This window comes from Culex quinquefasciatus, chromosome 2 (genome assembly GCF_015732765.1).
Source record: "Culex quinquefasciatus strain JHB chromosome 2, VPISU_Cqui_1.0_pri_paternal, whole genome shotgun sequence".
Lineage (NCBI taxonomy): Eukaryota > Metazoa > Arthropoda > Insecta > Diptera > Culicidae > Culex > Culex quinquefasciatus.
This window is the reverse complement of record NC_051862.1, coordinates 141,283,088-141,307,048: the sequence shown is the minus strand read 5'-3', so window position 1 is coordinate 141,307,048 and position 23,961 is coordinate 141,283,088. Positions and strand designations below refer to the sequence as shown.

General features: G+C 37.8%; 2 protein-coding genes across 2 annotated transcripts in view; one reads left to right on the top strand and one right to left on the bottom strand.

Annotated features, from left to right (window-relative positions):
• Positions 1-258: 258 nt before the first annotated feature.
• On the top strand, positions 259-16,760 carry LOC6054251 (ABC transporter F family member 4). Its single transcript, XM_038258288.1, has 2 exons — positions 259-1,072; positions 15,483-16,760. Exons 1-2 carry the CDS (start codon positions 466-468, stop codon positions 16,253-16,255), a joined length of 1,380 nt encoding a protein of 459 aa, XP_038114216.1. The 5' UTR covers positions 259-465; the 3' UTR covers positions 16,256-16,760.
• LOC119768016 overlaps positions 9,749-23,961 on the bottom strand; it is a 54,783-nt gene continuing 40,570 nt past the window's right edge. Inside the window, exons 2-5 of the mRNA XM_038258287.1 lie at positions 11,980-12,813; positions 11,648-11,918; positions 10,146-11,110; positions 9,749-9,869 (exon numbers count right to left, since the gene is read on the bottom strand). Of these exons, the coding sequence (XP_038114215.1) occupies positions 10,165-11,110; positions 11,648-11,918; positions 11,980-12,813 (2,051 nt within the window). The 3' untranslated portion in view covers positions 9,749-9,869; positions 10,146-10,164. The remainder of the gene's footprint in view (positions 9,870-10,145; positions 11,111-11,647; positions 11,919-11,979; positions 12,814-23,961) is intronic.

Below are 23,961 nucleotides of genomic sequence, written 5' to 3'. Positions count from 1 at the left end.
GTCTCGTCTGTTTGTCCATGGTATAGCTAAGCAATAGAGTCCTAAAGCCACGCATCACTTCTATTGCGCGAAAAAGTCACCATGGTTTGTCGTTTGCGTGTGCATCAGCCTGTGGTGCAACAGCATTTTGTCTGTTTTCACATTTTTTTTCGAAAAATATAGTACAAAAGCTGTTTCCCTAAACCTAGCATCACTGCAACTCGTTTGACAGCGACAACGTCAAACGTCAGTGTACACGGGGCTGAACACTCGCTCAGCCGCCCCGTTTCGTCCGCGTCCTCCCGCTGTCAGTCACGCAAGCCACCACCCCCCTGCAGTATAAACAGCAACACAGCGAGAGGGTGAAAAAATACGGAAAAAAGCGACGCTTCGTGTTTTGAGTGCAAAAATCAGAGGAAAAAGTGCATTTTCTGTGCTAAATAACCGGATTTCCCTCCGAAAAGTGTGCGCCACAGTTCGTTTGCGATGAGAAAGGAAAATTTGAAGCGCAAAGGCGTCGACGACGGGGACAATTCCGGCGAGGAGAATGACGACACGACCCTGCCGGCCGGCGGAGAGGGGGCTGCGGGAACGGACCTAACTGGCGACGATAGTGCCGACGCTGGGGCAGATTCCCCGTCCCAGGATGGCGCCAAGGACGACGATGAGGATGATGGTGGAAAGGGTGCGACGGCCGCGGACACGGCCACCGAAGAGAACGGCGACTCGAAGGAGGCCGCCTCGGACAACGAGGAGCAGTTTGAGGACGCGGAAACCGGGGACAAAGCGGCCAAGTCAAATGGCGGCGGCGGTGGCCAAGAGTCGACCGAGGAGGAAATAATCGGCGAAGGCGACAAGAAGGTTAGCCGGGGCCGTGGGAAACCACCGAAGAAGGCCATCACCCAGGAGCAGGCAGCAAATGGCGACGACGACGCCGATAAAGAGAAGGAAAATGGTGGCGGAAAAACATCCGACGACGAGGGTGAGGGGGATGAGGAAGAGGACGACGATGAGGAGGATGCCGGCGGAAAGGATGACGACGATTCGGATTATGGAAGCTCGAAGCCGAAGAAGGCCAAGAAGGCGGCGGCAGGTTAGTAAAGGGGGTTAGAGGGGTAAAGAAATGTTTGAAAAGGGTTAAAAAAATTAAACAAGAAAATGTAATGCGTTACAGTTTAAATAGTTTGCATAACAATTTTGTTTATTTGATTTGAATGAATTTTGATTTATTTGAAAAAAAAAACGAAGGTTTAGCATTTTTTCAAAAAACAACAGTTAAATTCCAAAATTTAACAATAAAATTAACTTAATTAATTATCAACTGATTTACACTGATAATCAACATTACACACTGTTCAGTTCACTTTTACACACTTGTATGGGATTTTTCAGTTCAAGTATGATTACACGAAAGTGTGTAATCATACTTGAACTGAAAAATCCCATACAAGTGTGTAAAAGTGAACTGAAAAAAGGGTAATGCTGTTTACCACTGTAGAAAAAAATATTAAATAACTGATTTAATTTAGTAACTAACTGTTGAGAAAAATCTCGGCAAGCAAGGTTAGCAGCAAAGTTTTTACTCAAGTTGATGTTTTACTTACGTTGAACGAGAGAAGGGAATTGTGTTGTACAAACTGAACCCACTTCAACGAATCATACGATAAGAATTTACGCGGTAGGCCTGGCCGCTTTAACGTCTGTGATGTTTCAATGAATGGTGCTCTACAGATGTTAAAGTATCATTCCCGGCTGGCCATTTGGCGGCCATGATTGTTTAAGAAAAACATTCAAATCTTGATTCCGAATGTATTGCTTCGCTAGGAGACGGTGACATCACCTCATGTTGCATTAAAAGTGATTTGTAAATTTATCAGGAGTGAAATTTTTTAATAATCCAAAAAAAAACAAATTATTCGCTCTACAGCATTACCTTGGCGTTCTCGATTGCGAGATTCCTACTCGAAACTAAGTGTTCGAAAGGCTTGATCGTTGAGGCAACTGTAAGCCTCTTTTACACCTTCGCTTCCATCCACCCCGGGATTCGAACTGACGACCTTTGGATTGTTAGTCCAACTGCCTACCAGCGACTCCACCGAGACAGGACCCAGAGAGACGACTCCTACACCTGGACTGAAGCTATCGACCTAACCGTTTAGGTTAGACCGGGGCCAACATTTACTTCCCCATCCGACGAAAGGCGTGGTCAGACAAATCTCGTCTCGAAAAATGCCACCGGGACCTTCTGGGATCAAACCCAGGCCGACTGGGTGAAAGGCAAACACGCTTACCCCTACACCACGAGTCCTGGCTCGGATTATTTCTCACTCAATGCGTTCTCAGTTTCAGATGGTATTCCCAGATGTCCCCTACTCCTACAAGCTCCAGATCTAGATTTTTCACTAAAATGCCAATAACTCGCTTTCGATTTAATCAATTTGGATGCTTCACACCGCATTTTTTTGTATTTTTTTAGCCCGTTCAAATGCATTTTCAATTTTAAAATGTAGCTGGATTTTGTCTGATTCCAAAATTACAGAATTACAGAAAAATGTAGCTGAATTTTGTCTTAGATACAGGCTTCTTAAGATTTTTTTAATTTTTTGATTCGTAAAACTTTGTGTCCCGATTTGTCCCACTTCCCGTTGATCAAGAGTGCTCATATTTGGCCAGATGCTAGTTTTATATGTACAAACAACCCCTGAAAATTTCAGGCAGATTGGAGAGGTTCAAACGACGTCCCATACAAAGGGTTATGCCCTGTTCGTGGACTCGCCCTTAGGAATGACCAACTCCAAAGTGACTTTTTGAACCCAAGATGGCGGCCAAAATGGCGGTGTTGAAATATTGACAAATAATGAATAAATAGGGTCGCAGAATTCGAATTTGGAGCCTAACATTTCAAAAGGGCACAAAACTTTTGTAAACAACAGTTTACATAAGGTGTGAAAGGGACACGCTCTTGGTTAAAAAAGTTATGTGCCCTAATGAAATGGCAAGCACGAAATGACAGTGTGCATAATGTGTGAGAGGGATACACTCTTGTTTACAAAATTTTGGTGCCCTAATGAAATATAAAGCATGATTTGATGTTAGAAGTATGAAAATAAATAAAAAAAACGAAACAAATAAAATAAATTCCCACACTAACCTTCGGATAAGCGAAAATCGAGGCTTCAAGTCTGGACTGTATTTTCGAATATGGGTCATTCCATGTCAACTGAGTACACTTTTGGACTCGACCTTTACCGATTTTGACCAAACTTGGAGGGAACGTTCATCTATCGATAGCTAACAGAACTCCCAAGTTTGGTGCTGATTGGACCACTAGGGTGGAATCTAGTTATATGGAAAAATTGAAAATGATTAAAATCCAATCAGTAACACATTTTTTGGGTCCCTTTTAGGGTCCCAAACAACCCCCTCAAAATTTGGTAGCGATTAGTTAAGCCCACGATTGGCGCAAAGCGAATGAAATTTGTATGGAAATGACTATGGGGAAACTAGCATTTTTACATTTTTGAATTTATAAAATTCATGTTCTATTATTTTATGAAACCAACACTTTAGCAGTGCAGCCCTGGATGTCCTGAACAACTCTCCCGAAGACAGTATGGTGCTAAAGTGCATCATAAAAATGATATAGAGTTTTCAAAAGTATTGAGATCAGAGGCGTCGTGTCCACCTGTTCAACCTGTTCATAGGACAGGTGATCATTTTGATTTCTTTCTGAAGAAAGAATTAAAATATGTTCATCAAAATAATTGAACGAACACGCCAATTCTTCTTGGAACCATGAAATAGCCAAGCGCATTCGTATCATAGAGCGTCAATGAAAATTCTCCCAAGCAGCCGCCAACCTGTTCGTTCCATGCACGAGTTCCCATACAACGCATCCAAAAATACACAGAAAGACCCCGCTATTTGTACACGCTGGACGGTATGAATGTGGTAGTTCAGGGTGTGCATGAAAGCTTTTGCACAGTCGACATACAAGCGCGCGAGCCGAGACACGAGCAGGGAGAGAGCAAAATCTGGAGTTTTCTCTCTCTCTTTAAACTTTGCTCTCTCCCTGCTCGCGTCTCGGCTCGCGCGCTTTTATGTCGACTGTGCAAAAGCTTTCATGCACACCCTGAATTACCACATTCATACCGTCCAGCGTGTACAAATAGGGGGGTCTTTCTGTGTATTTTTGGATGCGTTATATGGGAACTCGTGCATGGAGAAATACGAACAGGTTGGCGGCTGCTTGGGAGAATTTTCAGTGCGCGTTAGAATTTCATTGAGAGCTTTATGGATACGAAAGCGCTTGGCTGTTCCATGATTCTAAGACAATTTGGCGTGTTGGCTCAAATATTTTTGTAAAACTTTTTTAATTGTTATAAATAGTAAAACGGCATGTTGCTTCCAAAAAGCGTTTTCAACTGAAATAAAGTAATAAATAGCTCAGTTAAGTGAGCAAGCACTTTCATCGACAGATTTGCAAAATAATTTGGAAGAAAATAGAACAAAATCTTTAACCTACCAAGCATACAATAATTTCTTTTACATGTTGTTTGTCCAAAAACAAAATCAAAATAAAACTGTCGTAATAATGTGTACTTGGTTTGAATTCTTGAGTTTTGATCGTTTAAATTTTTTTGGGAAAATTTTATAAAGTTATGTTTTTTATTTTATTTTTTTGTAGATTTTCATAATTTTCATCGATATTAATTCCCTCTAGTTTTTTAGGAAAAATTTGAAGAGAAACGTAAAATACAATGTTTATGGCCTAATTGTTTTGGAATGGTCAACGTCCGGTATGTTTGCTTAGCGAGAATTGAGAATAATGATTTTTTTGCTCTTATCTAATCCAATGGAACATAAGAGAAGTCATTCTGAAGAAAACTCCAGGGAAAAAATTGTGGTTGGATTACGCCTCAAGTTTTGATTTAGTTTTTTATTTACAAAACAAGCTAATTATAGAAAACTACAATGTAAAAAGCATTTCAATTTTACACTTCTTGAACAATAATAATTTCTGTAATTTGAAAGAGTTACTATTTCAATAAAAATCATGTGATCAACAGTTCACACAACAATATTGCTCATCATCAATTTTTTTTATTATGTATAAAAGATATTTTTTAAATATGATTGAGCTAAAAAACTTGAAAATTACAAAAAAGATTGTTTGAACAGCTATACATTTTGGCCACGCGTCGCCTCTGATTGAGATAGTGTATTGAAATAATCAGTGAAACTCAAATATTCTGCCAACATTGCCTAAGGAACCATGACATGCAAAATATACATGACTGTTCTTATAATTTGATGAACCTTACTTAAAATCGACGTGAAGAAGTGTTCAGAAGACATTATTTTGTTAAGTTGCACCCCAAATCCGCAAATATATTATAGTTTTCGAAAGATTCCGCTTGAATTGGCAGTGTTGGCAAAAAGTATGATTTTTACCGAGTATTTCGAAATGTCTCTCTTGAACGCTCTGTAACTTTTGTTAGAAGCAATTTGGCACCATACTGTCTTCGGGAGAGTTGTTCAAGACATTCAGGGCTATACTTCTACGGTGTTAGGTTCATGAAATAATAAAACATGAATTTTGCAAATTTAAAAATGTGAAAATGCAAGTTTCCCTATAGTAATTTCCATACAAATTTCACTCGCTTTGCGCCAATCGTGGGCTTAACCAATCGCTCCCAAATTTTGGGAGGTTGTTTGGGACCCTAAAAAGGACCCAAAAAATGTGTTGCTGAAAAAACAATTTTCGATTCCACCCTATTGGACCATCCCTCTATCTTTGGCTCCGCCCTTTTTTGACGATTTTCTAATAAAAACTTTTTTTAATAACTTTGCAACTTTTTGAGCAGAATACTTTCTAGAGGTTGCATTTTATAGAAAATTGTCCAAGGAATTCGATAAAAATAAAATTTTACCCTTAAGTGCCACCGTATATTATATTTTAACGTTTTAAGTATAAAAAATCAGTTTTAACCACTTCCTTATATTTTTATTTTTTTTATTTTATCACCATCGTTTTCCCCGGACAATTTTGTATAAAAATCAATGTGAACCTCAAACTAAAATGAACTATTGGCGAGATACAGCGATTTTACTGAAAAAAGTTTGATTTTGCGCAGCACTCGGAAGTACATGGTGTGCTTTTCAGCAAAAAGGGATGAATCCCGCATAGTTTGGTTTTTATATGTGAGAAACTTATTTCAGATTTGAATTCATATTCCAGAGTGCTGCGCAAAATCAAACTTTTTTCAGTAAAATCGCTGTATCTCGCCAATAGTTTATTTCAGTTTGAGGTTCACATTGATTTTTATGTAAAATTGTCCGGGAAACACGATGGTGATAAAAAAACAAAAATAATAAAAATATAAGGAATTGGTCAAAACTGAATTTTAATACTTAAAACGTTAGAATGTAATATACGAGGACACATAAGGATACAAAATTTATTTTTATCAAATTCCATGAAATTTTTCTATAAAATGAAACCTCTAGAAAGTCTTTTGCTCAAATAGTTGCAAAGTTATGATTAAAAGAAAAAAAAAGTTTTCAGAAAATCGTCAAAAAAGAGGGCGGTGCCAAAAATAGAGGGATGGTCCAATCAGCACCAAACTTGAGATTTCTGTTAACTATCGATAGATGAACGTTCCCTCCAAGTTTGGTCCAAATCGGTGAAGGTCGAGTCCAAGAGTGTACTCAGTTGACATGGAATGACCCATATTTACATTTGATTTTTATATGGATTGCCAAGTAGATAGCTGCAAATATTGTATGGAGACTTGCACGAGCAAACCAATGATGGAAAATGGTTTCTTTCAACATGGAAATCGTCGAGCAGTTCTTTTATTACATAACACACAATTTGGGATTTCAAATAAATTTCAGGTCTTATTTTGAAAAAAATGTCGTCCTTGTTTCAACAAAAACGTTACTTTGATTCAACAAAAATCTGATTTGAACACACTTTCTGTCAAATTTTGATCAACAAAAATTAGGGTAGATCCAACAAAAAAATAGCTTTGAAACAACAAAACATCCCGATTTGAAACAACAAAATGCGAGAGATGATTCAGTGCAATAATTTTGTTGATTATATTCAACAAAATATTTTGTTGAATCAAACCCTGGGCTTTGTCATAATGAGTGTCATAGGTTTGATGCTTGTTTGGCAAAAAGTATGATTTGATTCGATGTGGAATTAAAATCGAAGTGTTCAGTATATTGCTGAAGCTTCCATTTTTACACATGGACACCACTTCATGCTGCGAGAACCCACTTTGGCGTAGTCTCAGGGCTTAATCGATGGCCGGTAAGCTGTCATCGAGACAAGGAGGTTCTCTGATAGTGGAAATATCACATTTGTACAATGAACCGCTACATATGTGATTTTTTCAAATGGTAGCCCATAACAAATCATTGTTTGGGTTTTTGATTTTCAAATTTCACGCAATTCAAACGATAAATACCTGAAAAACACGTTTTTTCATATCTTTGGAGATTCATTCCCAATATTGGCTGAAAATTCATATCGAAAAAGTGATTTTTCTGTTTACCTGTTTTTGCTTTTTTTCTTTTAGTCGATCAAACAGTGCACCTGTACACTGAGAATCAGCATTACACATTTTCTAGTTTGGTTTTACACATTTGCATGGGACTTTTGAGTTTAACCAGGATAACATACTTCGTGTTACCAAAGTAATATGTATAATACTGATTATCAGTGTTTGTTATCTGAACTTCCAAGATGGCGGTTTCTTCGCTACTCCCTGGGTTTTACCGGTTTTACACCGTGACGTCATTTGACAGCTCGTGTGCACTGTTTAGGGAGCGTTCTTTTATTACGTAACGCAGTAGGGGGAGGGGGTCGGAGGCCGTGTTACGCTCCAAACAAATTTTTAAAATTTGTATGGAAATTTTGTTACGAGGGGGAGGGGGTCTAAAAGTCCGATTTTTCGCGTTACGTAATAAAAGAACGCTCCCTTACGTGGTCTTCGTCGATTGTCGACGAAATTGGGTCCTAAAATGAAGCTTAGATTGCTGATATTATTGTTTACAGCGATAAAGCCTCGGGGCAAGACAGTGAGCAAGGGAGATACTCTGGTTTCTCCCGTTTTCTCTACTTTGCTCCCGTTTGCTCTGAAATTTTGCTTTTGACCGTTTTCAGCTCATTCTTCTCGGTTGCTCTACTTTCCTCCAGATTCCTCCAGATTCCTCCCAATTGCTCCCATTTGTTCTGGGTTGCTCAGATTTTTTGAGGAGAGATCTCTTTGAAGAGAGCAACAAAAGAGAGAAGAGCGAAACAAGAAAATGTCATTTTGTTGTTTGTTTACTTTTGATAGGTTGTGTCACGCCGGTCGCGCCAAGTTATTTTTCACAAACGCTAACTCTAAACTTGCACGGATAGTTATTTTCAAAATCTGGCCTGGTTCCCTGGCATGATTGGCCACACTCGGAGTGCCTACTGTCAGCAGGACAGATCCTACGGTGGCTTCGCAAGTACAATTGAGAGCCAAAGCACAGCCTGTGCTTCAAACGACGACCAATCCGGCGGTGGGAATTACAACGTTGACCGCGGTCACTTGTCTTGCGGAGGAAGTAGCAGTAGTAAAAGTTCGGTTCCGAATCGACCGTTAGGGAAGAACATCCAGCTACGGTCGGAAAGGAGCATGTATCTTGTATGCTGGAAAAGTCCGAAACCTTTGCGATAGTGTAACGACCAGGTGCGCGCCAACCGGGAGTCCCGTGCAAAAGTATCCATAGCGGAACATCCTGTCGCCACGAATATTTTCCGGCCAAAATAACCGTTTGGGGCCGTGGAGACAAGCATCCTTCGAGTGGCTCAACGTACCCAAGTTTTGCAAGCTGAAATGTCGGACATTAAGAGTCGGATGGAGTACGTGGGTCAGATGTTGCGCCAGTCGGTGGCAAGTTTACGTAGAATTTTACACTCCAGTCACGACGGCTACTGAGACGGAACAATCCGCACCGGAAGTTTCTTTCAGTTTCGGATCGACATGGATAAGATTATCGACGCGACTCTGGACTCATAGGACTACTTGCTGTCCGAGAGCAGAACCCCAGTTCCGAGACGGTTTGTCGCAGTCGAACCTTGAGCGAAAAAATGAATCCATAGCAGATTGCAAGCAGTCCTACTAGTGATCCATGCTGTGGTCACCTACAGAGAGGTGGCCAGTGTTGCCCTCTGCGTACATTCGAACTGGGCGCCACTATACGTCCTACTCGGACCCATCAGCTGCTCTGTCGCGATTGCCCTGAAAGTTGAACTCGTCCAAACCATGGCCTCACTCGGAAAATCAAAAGAAGCTGTCCTTGAGCTGAGTTGTGCTAGTCTTTAACTAACGCTATTCCCTACTTGTCATATACACTTCAACAACTCTGATTTTCAACTACACTGAAACCCCGCTGGTTTGACACCAATTGCTGTCAAACGAACGGGGTCACTTTTTAGCTTTACATCAACTTTACACAGAGCTTACACTTACTGCCAAACGTTATGTTTGATATTAAGTGTGAGTTCCGTGAAAAAACTAACAGTTCGTCACTTTCAAGTTTGAGATTGTCAAACTAACGGGTACAAACTAAAAAGTACCCAACGAAAAGGTGATCAACCGGCGAATGTTGAGGGTAGCAATGCAACGCACTTAATTTTTATACGTTTTTTCATAATTCCCAACAATTCACACAAAAAAGAAAACTTAATAAAGGCGACATCCGGAAGAAAACAAATTTGAGATTTCAACAGGTGTATGTGTTTTAATCGATATTATAAAATAAGCAAACATAACAGTGAGGTTAGTAATGGAAGTTGTTATAATGCAGTATTGTACTTTAAATATTCAACCAGTGCGTCTGACCTGTAACAATAAGAAAAAAAAAAAAAAAACATAAGTATATGATTATTAATGATTGTTAAATTTTATTTTAATATTGTTTTATATGTAGTGAATTTTGTTGTTTTCACAGTTACTAAGTCGAGTACTTTTAATAAGCTAGAGTAGGAGTCGTAAAATTCTGAGAACCTCGATCGAAGTTAGAATCGCTAAATCATCAGAACCAGAATCAAATCAGAATAAAGGACAATCAGAGAGTCAACTGTATAATTAGGGTATTTTAGTTTTAAAAAATCTCACCATTTGAAAAGATTTCATTTTATTTTTGCCTGAATCTTTGATTTCTGTCCACAGACAGAATTTGTCGTCCTGGAGCTACCATCCACAAAAATGTAGATTTTTTAATATGTTTTACATGTCCCGTCGAATCCCTTATTTTAAATACATGCTTGTCACCAGCGTTGGTACTTTTCAAGGTTAATTCTTCGCTTGTGTCAAATAGGTCCTCGATGGCGTAGATAGGCTCTTCCAATCTCTCATCAAACTCCTGTTGCACCTGCACAAACTCCACTGTGTCAGAAAAATCGAATTCATCATCTGCACTTTCCGACGATTGAGTTTGGGTTGACTTTCCGACAATTTCTGGATCATCATCATCGTGTTCTTCTTCTTCCAAATCACTAAATTCGTCGTTATAAGAGTCGGCGTCCACGAATTCAAACTCGGTTGGTTGGTTTGGTCGATTGTTTGATCTCAAGATAAGTGAGTCTGTGAAATCAATTTCTCCGTCACTCAAACCAAGACTCTGCAGCATCTGTCGCGCGGTGAGCTCAGCCTTCGAAACTTCATTTGTGTTCTCGATATCATTTGGCAGAACTTGTGGAGGGCGAGCGTTGTTGAACTTGTCGAGCGATGGGAAGTTAATTTCACCGTTATATTTATGCATAATGCAAGTCTTCATTTGGAGTCTCTTCAGTTTTGCTCGAAGCTCCTTGATGGTGAAATTTACGACGGTTTGATTTGTAGATGCCATTGTCCTTAATTGGCCAAACAACTTTTCACAAGGTTGACTCGACAGAAAAGTAACCAAACATTGTTCAGGAACATTTCGGTCTTGGCAGTCCCTGATAAAAGCAATTAGCGCATGCGCATTCAACTCCACGTAATTGTATGCGTTAGTGGTCACACATTGATCGTAAGTTAAGCCACGCTTGCGATTTAGCCCAATCCAGTTTCTCAATGCTCTGACGAAGAAGTTAACAGGCCTGAAAAATTAAAAATAATATTTAAAAAAACGTATGCTGCGCACGCATATGTGTGTGTGAGAGAGAGAGAGAGAGAGAGAGAGAGAGAGAGAGAGAGAGAGAGAGAGAGAGAGAGAGAGAGAGAGAGAGAGAGAGAGAGAGAGAGAGAGAGAGAGAGAGAGAGAGAGAGAGAGAGAGAGAGAGAGAGAGAGAGAGAGAGAGAGAGAGAGAGAGAGAGAGAGAGAGAGAGAGAGAGAGAGAGAGAGAGAGAGAGAGAGAGAGAGAGAGAGAGAGAGAGAGAGAATGAGTCATCCAAAAAAATGTCAAGCATAATAGGATTTCGTATGTCGAACTATTGAGGTTTTACTCTGTCCAGATTTAAACGCGCAACATGGAGTTAAACTTTCTGTCAAGCTTCTGTGAAGTTTACCTAGACAGCTGCGAAGCTCTCCTTTCTAATTTTCTGATACAACAAGTTTGTGGGATCGCACCAACCCATGAGATTGGTTAACTGTCAGTTAAGAAAAGTGTGAAAAGCTCGGTGAAAAGTTTACTTACCAAATGTAATAAATTCTTTGAAATGGTTCGATGTTCTCCTCAATGCAGGAACGGTGCATAAGTTGCATGAGTTTTAGGAAAATTGCGGTTCCCAAGCTTCCCTCGACATTGGCCACCAAGAAGTCTATCAGTGATTGCTTGATCAGTTTGAGCGTGGGCGCGTACTTCATTTTGTCCTTCAAATTGATGTCCGACCAAGTTAGACCGTGTTGGAATTTCTTGTACTTTTTGATCAGCGTGTTTAAGTGGCATTTTCCGATCGTGTAGTCACCTGTACAAGCAGATTTTCTATGTTTAGTAATTGTAATCAAATGAATTTAATCCGTTCTTACCAATTATCAGGTCCCTTGTTAGTAGCCGATTTCTGAACTTGTTTGTCCCATGCGTAGCATCTTGCGCATTAGGTGCGTAGTTGGAATTAACAATGTAGTATCCACCCAAAGGAGATGGTTGTCTTTCCTGGTCCAGGCCGGCGCGGATGTTCATCGCTTTGAGGAGCCTAGGGTCTCCGTCAGCGTTATACGAAACGATTCGAATTCCGACTGAACTCAGGACTTCCTCTAGGTATGCCCACCGGTTCAAAACATCCACGTGTGTAAACTTGTTGTCGGAACATGCAAAATACAGAACAAAAGGTGCCGCTCCAGCCACAAGCGGTACGGCGAGCATAACGTAAGCATAGTTGCCTGTTGGGTAATTTTTCACGTCTTCCATAACTTTGTGGGGTGTTGTAGCTTTAAACAAATTTTGTACAGGCATGCCATTCTCATCAAAGGGCGCAACTAGGCCGGTTAGACTGTCGTCGGTATAGCTGTACTCCGTTGCTGCGGTTAATCTTGTTCCGTCCTCACAAATCGATACTGCCATCGGGTAACCGTTTTCCTCAAGGTAGGCTTTCAAACCTTCGACATCAATAGTCCCTTCAACAACGTTGGTGGTGTATTTACTCATGTGGCGCTGAATTGTCTTTAGAGTCATTGTTCCGATGTTACGCTTTATGTACTCGTAGTGATTGTTACCGCCAGTTAGATAATCATAAGTGCAAATGTCTTTCTCGATATCCGAGTATTTTCGGGCAAACTTATTTTGATCTTTCACTCGGTGATGCATGTCGACCAATAAATCCAACAGTGCGGAGTCTGTCAGTGGCTTCTCAACATTTTCACCTGGTGACAAAAATAATGAAATTTAAAAATACAACGCTTCCCATCATTTTTTTAACATGCTTGGCGATTAGGGGTCCATCCATGAACCCATCCATGATTTCAAAAAAGTGTCCACGTGATTTATGAATGGCCCCAACGATAACTGAATGATTGTAAAATGTGTAATCGAATATTTTAACACTCAGACTTCGCCGACACTCGCTTAACTCCGCCTCTCATGTGAAAGGACGCTAGAGTACAGTTATGACTCCTTGCTTACCGTTTTGTTCATCCGCCAGGTGTTCTTCACCTGAGAATGAAGCCTCTGGCTTAACGGGTTCAATTATCAGCTGCGATGTGCCAGACGTTGTGGGTATATCCATTTGTATGTTGCTGTTGTCATGCACCAGCGGGTCATCATCACCCGAACACGACTGCACCGACTGCTCGTTCGGCTCTTTAGGATCACTTGCAATCAAGCTACCATCCGCTGAACGTTTTTGGCCTGTTTTTTGTTGATGTTTGTAATACCCTTCTTCGCATGCTGGTTAATGTGACGGCAAATGTTGTGCTTGGTCCAAGAGTGAGTGCCGATTTTAAGAGAGCCAACAGTTCGGGCGCAGAACGGGCACTTTACTGCAGCCTCCAAACATCCCGCTGAACGTCTGCGAATTGAAACTACTTGCATTTTTGCAAGAAACGTTGTCGTCATGTGGTCGGGTGTCCTATTCGGTGATATCATTTCGGTAATTTATTTTCTGAAAATTTTATCAATTAAACTTACGTCTCCAAGTACTCCCCTCGGATCCGGGCCAACAAACTCGAAGAATGATTTGCAAAATCATTTTCGTTGATCGGTTGAGTCACTTCTGCCACCGAATTCGACGATTGCGCAGGAGGAAGGAATCGAGCAATCCCTTCCTCACGGATGGTTTGCGAAAGCAGTATTATAACTTTTTTTTCGCCAATCGTCAGTAAAACGTCATCCGGCGACAAAAGTTTGCCGAACATTTTGATGATTTCCTCTTCGCTCATCCTGGCTAGTCTGGTTTTCGAATCGTCTACCATTTCTGGGATATCGCCAGCATCGATTAGGCCAAGTGCGCCGCTGCCGCAAAGCTTCTGCAGTTTAATGATTGACTGAACAGCGTCGCTTACTTGTCCGATCTTTCGCTGAACGGCTTCCCAAAAAAAATCCTCCATCTTGCTCCGGTGTGATAACACTATCAGGAAACCTTGGAAAACCATGAAAAGAAAGAAACAAAATGGTTACGTACATGCCTTAAAAGCTTATAGATATTCCAACCTTGATCGACAACCGTAACGCAGAATCAATGCAGTCCAGGCGTCCTGGCTGGGGTCCAGGCGTCACAAGGTTGTCCGGGTTGAACCGTGAGCAGGAGGAACTTGAACCGTCAGCAGCTGGGCAGATGAGTTGAAAGTTCTCGGCCAGGTACCCTGGCCGGGACACACGAACTGGTCCGGGTTGAACCGTGAGCTGGAGGAACTTGAACCGTCAGCAGATGAGTTGAAAGTTCTCGGCCAGGTACCCTGGCCGGGACACATGAACTGGTCCGGGTAGAACCGTGAACTGGAGGAACTTGAACCGTCAGCAGCTGGGCAGATGAGTTGAAAGTTCTCGGCCAGGTAACCTGGCCGGGACACACGAACTGGTCCGGGTAGAACCGTGAGCTGGAGGAACTTGAACCGTCAGCAGCTGGGCAGATAAGTTGAAAGTTCTCGGCCAGGTACCCTGGCCGGGACACACGAACTGGTCCGGGTTGCACCGTCTGCAGGAGGAACTTAGAACTTCTCGGCCAGGTGTCCTGGCCGGGACACGCTTCACGGAATGGTCCGAGTTTGAAATCGTCAGCAGCAGTGTAGGAAAATCGAAAGTCTTCCGACCAGGCGCCCTGATCGAGGCACACTTCAAGAGCGGCTGGAGTTGCTTTTAGCTAGCTAGCGAACAGAAGCTGGAACTTATTTAAGACCCGCGAAACTAAATGTAATTTCAGTTCTTTCAGAAAACAGTTTGAAATGACGAGGAAACACGTGGTATAGTTGAACAAAACAAAGGCAAGACAGACGAGAAAAGTCATAAGTGTCAAAAGTGACATTTCAAAGAAGAGAGTCACAGTTTCTCTCATTTCTCCCGGTTTCTCCCGTTTTCTCTCGGAGTAACTCTCGTTTGCTCTAGTTTTTTCACTGTCTTGCCCCGAGGATAAAGCTTATTTTTCTGAGTACAATGACCCATTGCACGACCACAAAGAGTTAAAAATGGATTTTTGAATCAATTTTGAAAAATTAACCCCGCGGTCCTTCTTGACAGAAAAGCTCCTACTTGACAGCTCTTTCCAAGGGGACCATAGTTAATCCATCGAAAAAATGTTGTCTTGACAAAAAAAAATTTTGCGTTAAAATGAAAACAAGTGATCAGAAATGGTTTTTAATCGTGTTTTTTACCGTTGTACATAAAAAATTAGATAGGGCTTTAGTACCCAATTCCCCGAAAAAAAAAACGATGACCGCATCGAACTGGGATAAGTCCATGTAAACAGTGCACTCCTTTCTAACCTCCAAATCGAGTCGGCGTAAAACTCAATTTCCGGTTTTGGGGAGAATTGGTCGATAGACCGTAACCGTGGGCGAAACAAGCCAGCACTACAAACTTTTCTCCCATTTTCTTGCAGGCAAGCGCGGCGCCAAGAAGAAGGCCGGCCGAAAACCCGCCGCGGCCAAGGCCAAGGGCCGCCCGGGCCGGAAGGCAAAAAAGCAGGAAAGTGAAGACGAAGAAGAAGAGGAGGAAGACGAGGAGTACGAGGTGCAGGACATTATCGACCATCGCAAGGAGCGCGGCGGCAAGATCGTGTACCGGATTCGCTGGAAGAATTACGGCGCCTCGGACGACACCTGGGAGCCGGAAGCGACGCTGTCCTGTCCGGACATCATCAAGCGGTACAAGGCCAAGTGCGAAAAGGACGAAGAAGCACCGCCGGCCAAGAAGGGCAAACCGACACCGACCAAGGGAAAGAAGGGAGGACCCGGAAGGAAACCCGCTGCTGCTGCGGCCGGTGGACGTGGCCGTGGACGTCCCGGAGCGAAGAAGGCAAAGAACGACGAGGATGAAGACGAGGAGGACGAGGATGAGGAGGAAACCGAGGCGGAGTACGAGGTCGAGCGGATCATCGACGTGCACTTCAAGCGTAACGGCGTGCGCGAGTATCTCGTCAGATGGAAGGGCTTCGGCGCCAAGGACGACACCTGGGAACCGGCCGACAATCTCAGCTGTCCGGATCTGATTGAGAAGTTCAACGAAAAGCTGGACAAAACCAAGAGTGCGGGCGCCAAGGAGCTGCGAGTGAACCGGAAGCACACCGAGCGGCTCACGCTGGTCGAGAAGGGCCGCAAGACGTCCAGGCGCAACGCCAACAAGGGCCGCGTCTCCTACTACGATGGCGAGTAAAGGTGCGGGAGCGGCCACATTTTGCACGTGTCTCGTCGATTTCCTGCCCGCCACCTACACGCCCATATTCAGATGAATCAGAAACAATTATTGCAATCAATATTTGACGAAAATATTACACACACAAACACACAGACAGACACAACACCTACCCGATTGCATTTTACACGTACGTAGAGGACGATTGATGTTTAATACTGAACGATGTGCATCTACTTCTTACGCTAGTTTTAAACGTAAAAAACAAAACAGAAAAAAAAACACATTTTCGGTTATTATTTTTCGTCACACGTGACGAAACCATATATATTTGTCGTGTCTAGCCAGTAGAGAAAAGATGGAAACTATCATATTTGAAGAGATAAAATAAAAAAAAACCAGCGAAATGGAAAAGGACAAAATTTTGAATTAGTGTATTTGGGTTTGGATAAGTGAAAAAAAAACAAGAAAAAACTATTTGTATTAATTACAGAAAGATAATAATAAACTACAACTTAGTAACTAGTGACCGATGTTGTTATTTGCGTCGAAATGTCTCCGCTCTTTTGGAATCGTGGCCGTGGGAACTACGTAAAGGAACTGAACCGAGTCGGGAATGATAGTGTGTGCAATATGTTGTTATGCGACGACGACGAAGATGATGATGATGATGCGTTTGCGCTAACCTGCGACAATTGTATGCTATTTGATGCTCTCCTCTTTTTCTCATAGAATTTTATGTTGCAGTAAGACAACACTTTAGCGTAGGAGAGGAGCGTCTAACGTTCGATCTGAACCAATCCAGCCTTTGTTTTCTTGATAAATCTATGTATAAACTTTCGGACAAATCGTTTATTCAAAATCTTTTAAGAAAACTTTCCACTGTATTCTAAACCATTTGAATTATTCTCAAAAATCTCTCAATTTTGTTTTGAGATTATTTGTTAGTTTTTTTTTAAATTTCATTAGATTTTCAATGAATAACAAGTCTTCATCCAGTTTTGCGGACTGGTCATACAAAATTGGTATGTAAATATTATCATGCGTTATCATGGTTTCGGAAGAATTGATAATTCTTCAAACAATGTTTCTGAAATGCATATTCATGAAAACAAATGTATTCCTATTCTGCCGTTCTACGCATAATAATTATTGCACCATGTCATTTTTTGACGATTTTAACTTTTTAGTATTTCAAGTTTAGTTCGACGTGTACTATTAAAAAACCCCATGAAATCTATCACTTTGTTAGACAAAACTTAAAAAAAAAAAAACACTTCTACGCATAATTGTCCCACCAAGTATTTTCTATCACGGAATCATTAGTTTTACGAAACATTGTGTCTTGTTTATCGGTTTTATAGCGAATGGATTACAAATAAGAGTAACAAATTGCTAACTGGGGCGATAAGGGACAAATAGGATGAATAAGGACCCCCGGGACAATTATGCGTAGAAACACAGATATCGGTCTAAAAATTTTAAATGCGTTTTTCTCATGCGCTCCACATTTTTGATTATGGGAAAATTAAGCGTAAAACGGCAGTATTTTAGTCGTAAATTGGGATTTTTTTTATAACGAAACTGGTCTCAAACATATCTCAATTAATTTCAACGACTAACAATCCTAACGGGCAATATTCCATAATAGAGGTGGGCAAAAACGCTCTTTTTTAGGAGCCGCTCATTTTCGTTCGCTCATTAAAATGAGCCGCTCTTTTGAATGGCTCTTTCGCTCTTTTTTTAATTTTTTGATAAAAAGGTTATTTTTTAGAATGCTATGGTTTTTAAAGTTATTTCACATTGGACTTTTATGAATAATTTGATCTCTATGTCAAGATTTCTACCCGAACCAAAACGTTGAAATTATTGAATGGCATCCAAACGTAAATCTAGGATTTTGAAGAAATCGCTATCAATTTAAAAATTGCATTTATTTTTGCCAATATTCATGGTGTCGATTTCTGGAAAAGTCAGGGAAAACCTGGAATTGTCAGGGAATTTTATTTGACCTGGAAAAGTCAGGGAAAGTCAGGGAATTTTAAGCTGGGTCAGGGAATTTCGATGATCTTAAAAATTTTACTACAAAATTTCATCTCTTTTTGAAAATTCACCCTTGATGATGTATTTGAATGTCTTCCAGGCCAAACTTTGCAACATTGATAATATTTGAATTTTTATATTGTTTTTTTTTTATATTGGCGACGGATAGTTGCATTTGGCATTTCTTCGCGCGTTGCTTGTTTGCAATATGTTTAGGTTTAAAAATCAAATAATTTGGATTTGCTTTGGATTTGCGTTCAACTGAAAATTACAAATTCCTAGCGCACACAGGGTGGGACAATATGAGGCAATGCCCCACCATCCTCAGAGATTTATTCTAAAATTGGTCGTTTGCTCAGCATATAGGGACCATAGATAAAATCATATATTTTGTCAGAAATATTGAATAATTAAAACATTCAAAAGTTTAAAAATTCGAAAATTTAAAAAAATCAAGCTCAAAGATTTTAAATTTTAAAAATTATGAAATTCTGATGTTTTGGAATTGTTGATTTCTTATTTTTTTTTTTAATTCTTATTCTAAAATTAAAAAAAAAATGTAAGGTAAGAAAATTTTCCAAAATTTCACTTTAGTATTCCTTATCTAAATTTTTATTTTTCTCAAAATTAAACTGAACTAGGGGAACTATACCCTTTCTCAGCCTATTTCTATTATCGGCCTATCAGCACTTTGATCATGAATTACAGCTTTCATAGAGTGTTTTTGACTGTTTCAAAGTTATAAATAGCTCAAACAAAAGTGAGCAAGCAACTCTCAATTGTTGATACATCTGAAAATGTTGATTTCATAGCGGAAAACAGCAAAAGTGATGAGAATTGGTCGAACGGCTTAGAGTGATTAAAATGGGCATAATTCCCCTATGATTTAAAAATGATCCAAAGTAATCTAATTTTGTGTAATCTAAAATATAAGCAAAATAGTGATGGTGAAATGGAATTAAAAATTAAAAAATTACTTTCAACAATTAAAGAAATAAAACAAAAAAATATGAAATAAACAGGGTTGTTACGGACGGCGTGAATTTGACGCGGATTTCGCTCGGATGCAATTTTGATTAAAACATTATTGAGAGAGATAAAATTACTTTCAACTTATAAAGGAAAATCTCTTCAAGAATCAGGATAATTTGTTTTTTTTGCGCAGAGCGCAAAAACTTCGATTTCTTATTAATAGAATTTTCTTCCGAAATTTTTTGTTTTTATTTTCTCAATAAGAAACGTCGAAAGATGAAGATGAAGCAATATTTTTTTAAATATTGTTGAGGATTTCCTAAATAAATGTATTACTACACTCAACTCATTTTGAAACATACTGACTCTGATTATGTATTTAATTTCTTTTGAGTTTTGAGTAATGTTTTTTACCCTTATTTGGTGTTCTTTTATACTGGATACATTCAATTTTAATCTTGTGAATCTTAATCATATTTTAAACTTTTCATGAAGATACAGACATTAGGATGTAACAATCCATTTCACCAAATTATTATTGGGGCATGTTCCAGTGGGTGTACTGTGCTTATACCCCAAATATGAGCTTGATTGGACGCAACAGAAGCTGGCCTCCGCCTTTGAATTTTAGATGGGAATCAACCAGTAGAAATAATTTTTTTAATTTAAACATTCTTGAAGAAAAATAAAAAATCAAAACATTAAAAAATTACAGCTCCAACATTCAAAATTAAATTATAAAGAAATTAGGAAATAAAATTTGGAAAAATAGTATCAAAAACCCTAAAAAATATCATATCAAAAAAAAATTAAGAGATCTGAAATTTTGAAATTAAAAATAAAAAAAAACCAAAAAAAAATCAATATTCAAAAATAAAAAAAAACAGCAAAATTACTTTCTTAAATTCTTAAATTCTTAAATTCTTAAATTCTTAAATTCTTAAATTCTTAAATTCTTAAATTCTTAAATTCTTAAATTCTTAAATTCTTAAATTCTTAAATTCTTAAATTCTTAAATTCTTAAATTGTTAAATTCTTAAATTCTTAAATTCTTAAATTCTTAAATTCTTAAATTCTTAAATTCTTAAATTCTTAAATTCTTAAATTCTTAAATTCTTAAATTCTTAAATTCTTAAATTCTTAAATTCTTAAATTCTTAAAAATTCTTAAATTCTTAAATTCTTAAATTCTTAAATTCTTAAATTCTTAAATTCTTAAATTCTTAAATTCTTAAATTCTTAAATTCTTAAATTCTTAAATTCTTAAATTCTTAAATTCTTAAATTCTTAAATTCTTAAATTCTTAAATTCTTAAATTCTTAAATTCTTAAATTCTTAAATTCTTAAATTCTTAAATTCTTAAATTCTTAAATTCTCAAATTCTTAAATTCTTAAATTCTTAAATTCTTAAATTCTTAAATTCTTAAATTCTTAAATTCTTAAATTCTTAAATTCTTAAATTCTTAAATTCTTAAATTCTTAAATTCTTAAATTCTTAAATTCTTAAATTCTTAAATTCTTAAATTCTTAAATTCTTAAATTCTTAAATTCTTAAATTCTTAAATTCTTAAATTCTTAAATTCTTAAATTCCTAAATTCTTAAATTCTTAAATTCCTACGTTCTTGATGGCCATTTATGTTACCATCTTAGATTACAGAAAACCTGATAAAATTTAAAGTATTTTTGAAGTTATTTTTTTCGGTTAGAGAAATTTTGAGAAGAAGATGTAGGAAAATTTGCTTCGATTTTTCTAAGTGACGCTTTGTTAAGATCATCGAGTTTGAACTGTATCTTAAATTTAAAATCTCAAGATTGAAGATTTATTACAATTTTTAAATTTTATTATTTTTCGTTATTTAGATTTGATTCAATTTTTAGATCTAAATTTCTAAATGTTGAAAATTTTTATTTTTTTTTGCCGAAATGTAGGTTTTGGCTTTTCCCTCTAGTTTACCTAATCCGAGCAAAAATACATTAACATAAGAATGTAACAGAAAAATCAGGCATCGGGTCCAGACTGTCAAGATACAGCATCCGAGATTTCATAGGGACTGTACAACTGCATTTTGCAAATTTCCTGAACAACATTCAAAGGCTTACAAGGAGGAGTTCCCGTCGTCAGATCGAGCTTGAATTTGAAATCTATTTCAAAACACCCAAATATCTAAGTTTGATAAATAATTACTTTTTGAAAAGCTAGAGCAGTATTTTGTTCTTATTTTTATAAAATGTATTGATCGTTTGAATGATCGTCTGTAGGCTCTGGTCAAGGCAGAAAACTTTTTTTTTTTTAATTTTATTGCAAAAATATTTTTTGTTAAATTATTATTTGAAGAAGATGTTTTCTTCAAATATCTAGAAAACCGTTTACTTTAAATACAAACATTGTTGAAAAAAATCTAGAATTTTTTTAAACCATAAACATGTACTTAAAAATATCACATTTAATTGTATATTTCTCTGAGTTTTTCAGTTTTTTTAAATCTCTCTTAAGGTTAATATTTTTTCAAGTTTTTGTCTCCAAAACCTTTAGTTTTTTTTCTCTATAAAAATCAAAAATGGCATCGGCCTAATTCGTTTGAAAATTCGGCAAAAGGCAACAATTTTAAAATGAAACATGACTTCTTACTTTAATTAAAATTTTCAATTGCTTTTTTTTGGAAAACTTTTAACTTTAAATTTTCTTTAGAAAATAAAGTAAAATTAACTAATCGCAATTTGCAACAATTTAAATTATTAATTATTGGTTGCTCATTTTGGATGTTCGATAAGAAAAAAAATATTGACAAAATAAAAAAAAGTTTTTAAGTTTTTGCAGAATCCATCGTTACAAAATCAAATAAAAAAGTCATTAAAGTTTTTCAATATCTTAAATTTACAATATTCAAAAACGAAAATGCATGAAACCATAAAAACGCTCCAAACAATATGTTAATAAAAAATAAAATTAAATTGGTGGTCTGGAGAGGTCAGGGAAAAGTCAGGGAATTTTATTTTGGAATTTGGATCGACACCATGATATTTAACTTATGCATTTTATTTGGAGAAAATGTTCTGTGAACTCTTTGCTTCATTCTGATTTATTCGATTCAGTCTTTAAACGCTAAAGTTTAATCTGACGTATCGTGTACAATTAGTTGTATGTACAATGATTTTTTTTTCATTTTGTTTAGAAATTCATTTACTTTTGGAATTTCAAAGAAAAGTGGAAAACTGAAAATGAGTTTAAATTTTTTTAAGTGGTGTTTGACAGCAATGCTATTTTGGGATTATTTTTTATAAGCAATTATAATTCAATTTGGAATTGCATTTTCAACTCTCAAAAATAAATTTTATGCTGCAATTTGTTCGAAATTCAATAAATTTTATTTATGACAAATTTGAAAATCATTCCATCTTGAAATGGTTCTCTCAAAAGCCCGAAGTTAAAAAAGAATCGCGGTTCTTTTTTTTGTGAGCCATGGTTCATTCGCTCTTTTCAGTGAACCGGCTCTTTGAGTGGCTCGCTCTTTTTTGCCCACCTCTATTTCATAATACGCCCTGCTAAAATGTTAGTCTTGTCTCAAAAAATCTCAAAATATTTTTTTCAAACATAAACTTTATATATTTGCAACGGCCTTAATTAATATGAAACTTGAAAAAAAAATCCATAGTTTTTTTAATGGTTTAATTTTTCGAATGAGTTATTTTTCAAAAGGCTTAACCAAGTTGAACATTGATTATAGTGTGATATCGTGGCACCCGTAAATCAACTTGGTTATTAGAGAAAAACGCTCAGAAAGCATGGCGGAGTTATTTTTTCGCCGACAAAAAAAAACTTTTCGTTGGACTGTACATTGGTATTTCATAAAAAAATAAAATGTTTTCATGCTAAATGTGATTATAAACTCATGAAAATGCATTCTAACTGGTTTTTAGTTGATTAAACTTAAATTTTCGTTTAAATTTTGAAGTTTTTCGAAAAAATATTTTGTGCAATTCCGTCGTGAAACTACTTACTTTTCCTGTCATTCTTGAACGACGAAATAGCCTACTTTTCTGTGCCAAAAATAACGGAATCGAATAGAAACCCTTTTCAAAACAAATGCTGAAAAGTTCTACTTTTCAGCACTGAAATGGATGCCGAAAAGTTGAACTTTTCAAGAAGATCGGACGTTTCAAAAGTGCCGGGCAAACTCTTTATCAAATTTATTATGTAAAAAGATCATACTGCTTTCGTAATTGTTATGTAAGTTAGTGATTAAATTGTGTCAAATTTAGATTCGCGTGGTGATCAAACAAGTTATTGTTGTGCTTCTTTCTGAGCTTCCGGCATTGAAAATTGGAAGACGGTTCCGAATCATCAAGTGAAAAAATAGTGACAAGTATTCTTTTCTGTTGTTATAAATAAATAAAAACGATGAACTGAATGTAATCCTAATTTTATTCAAATATGACGAAAACTCGCTATTCGTTATTCACGAAAATGACGAAAATGTGCCAACACATTTTTTGGATCTACTTCCAGTGGGTTAAAACATGCATGCGCTACGCAATATTGTGCATTATACTCTGGGTTAAAACTATATCAAAGCTCAAGGCTGTATATCATAGGTACTCGCGATCTTGCTTTGCATTAGTGTGAGTGCATGACTCCGTGCCACTAAAACCAAAACAATAACAAACGAACAATGGACCGTGCCCAAGGCTGTATATCATAGGTACTCGCGATC

Coding starts and splice junctions, on each gene's coding strand:
- LOC6054251 (XM_038258288.1), top strand. CDS start 466: ATGAGAAAGGAAAATTTGAAGCGCAAAGGCGTCGACGACGGGGACAAT. Junction 1,073..15,482: donor GGCCAAGAAGGCGGCGGCAG/GTTAGTAAAGGG, acceptor ATTTTCTTGCAG/GCAAGCGCGGCGCCAAGAAG.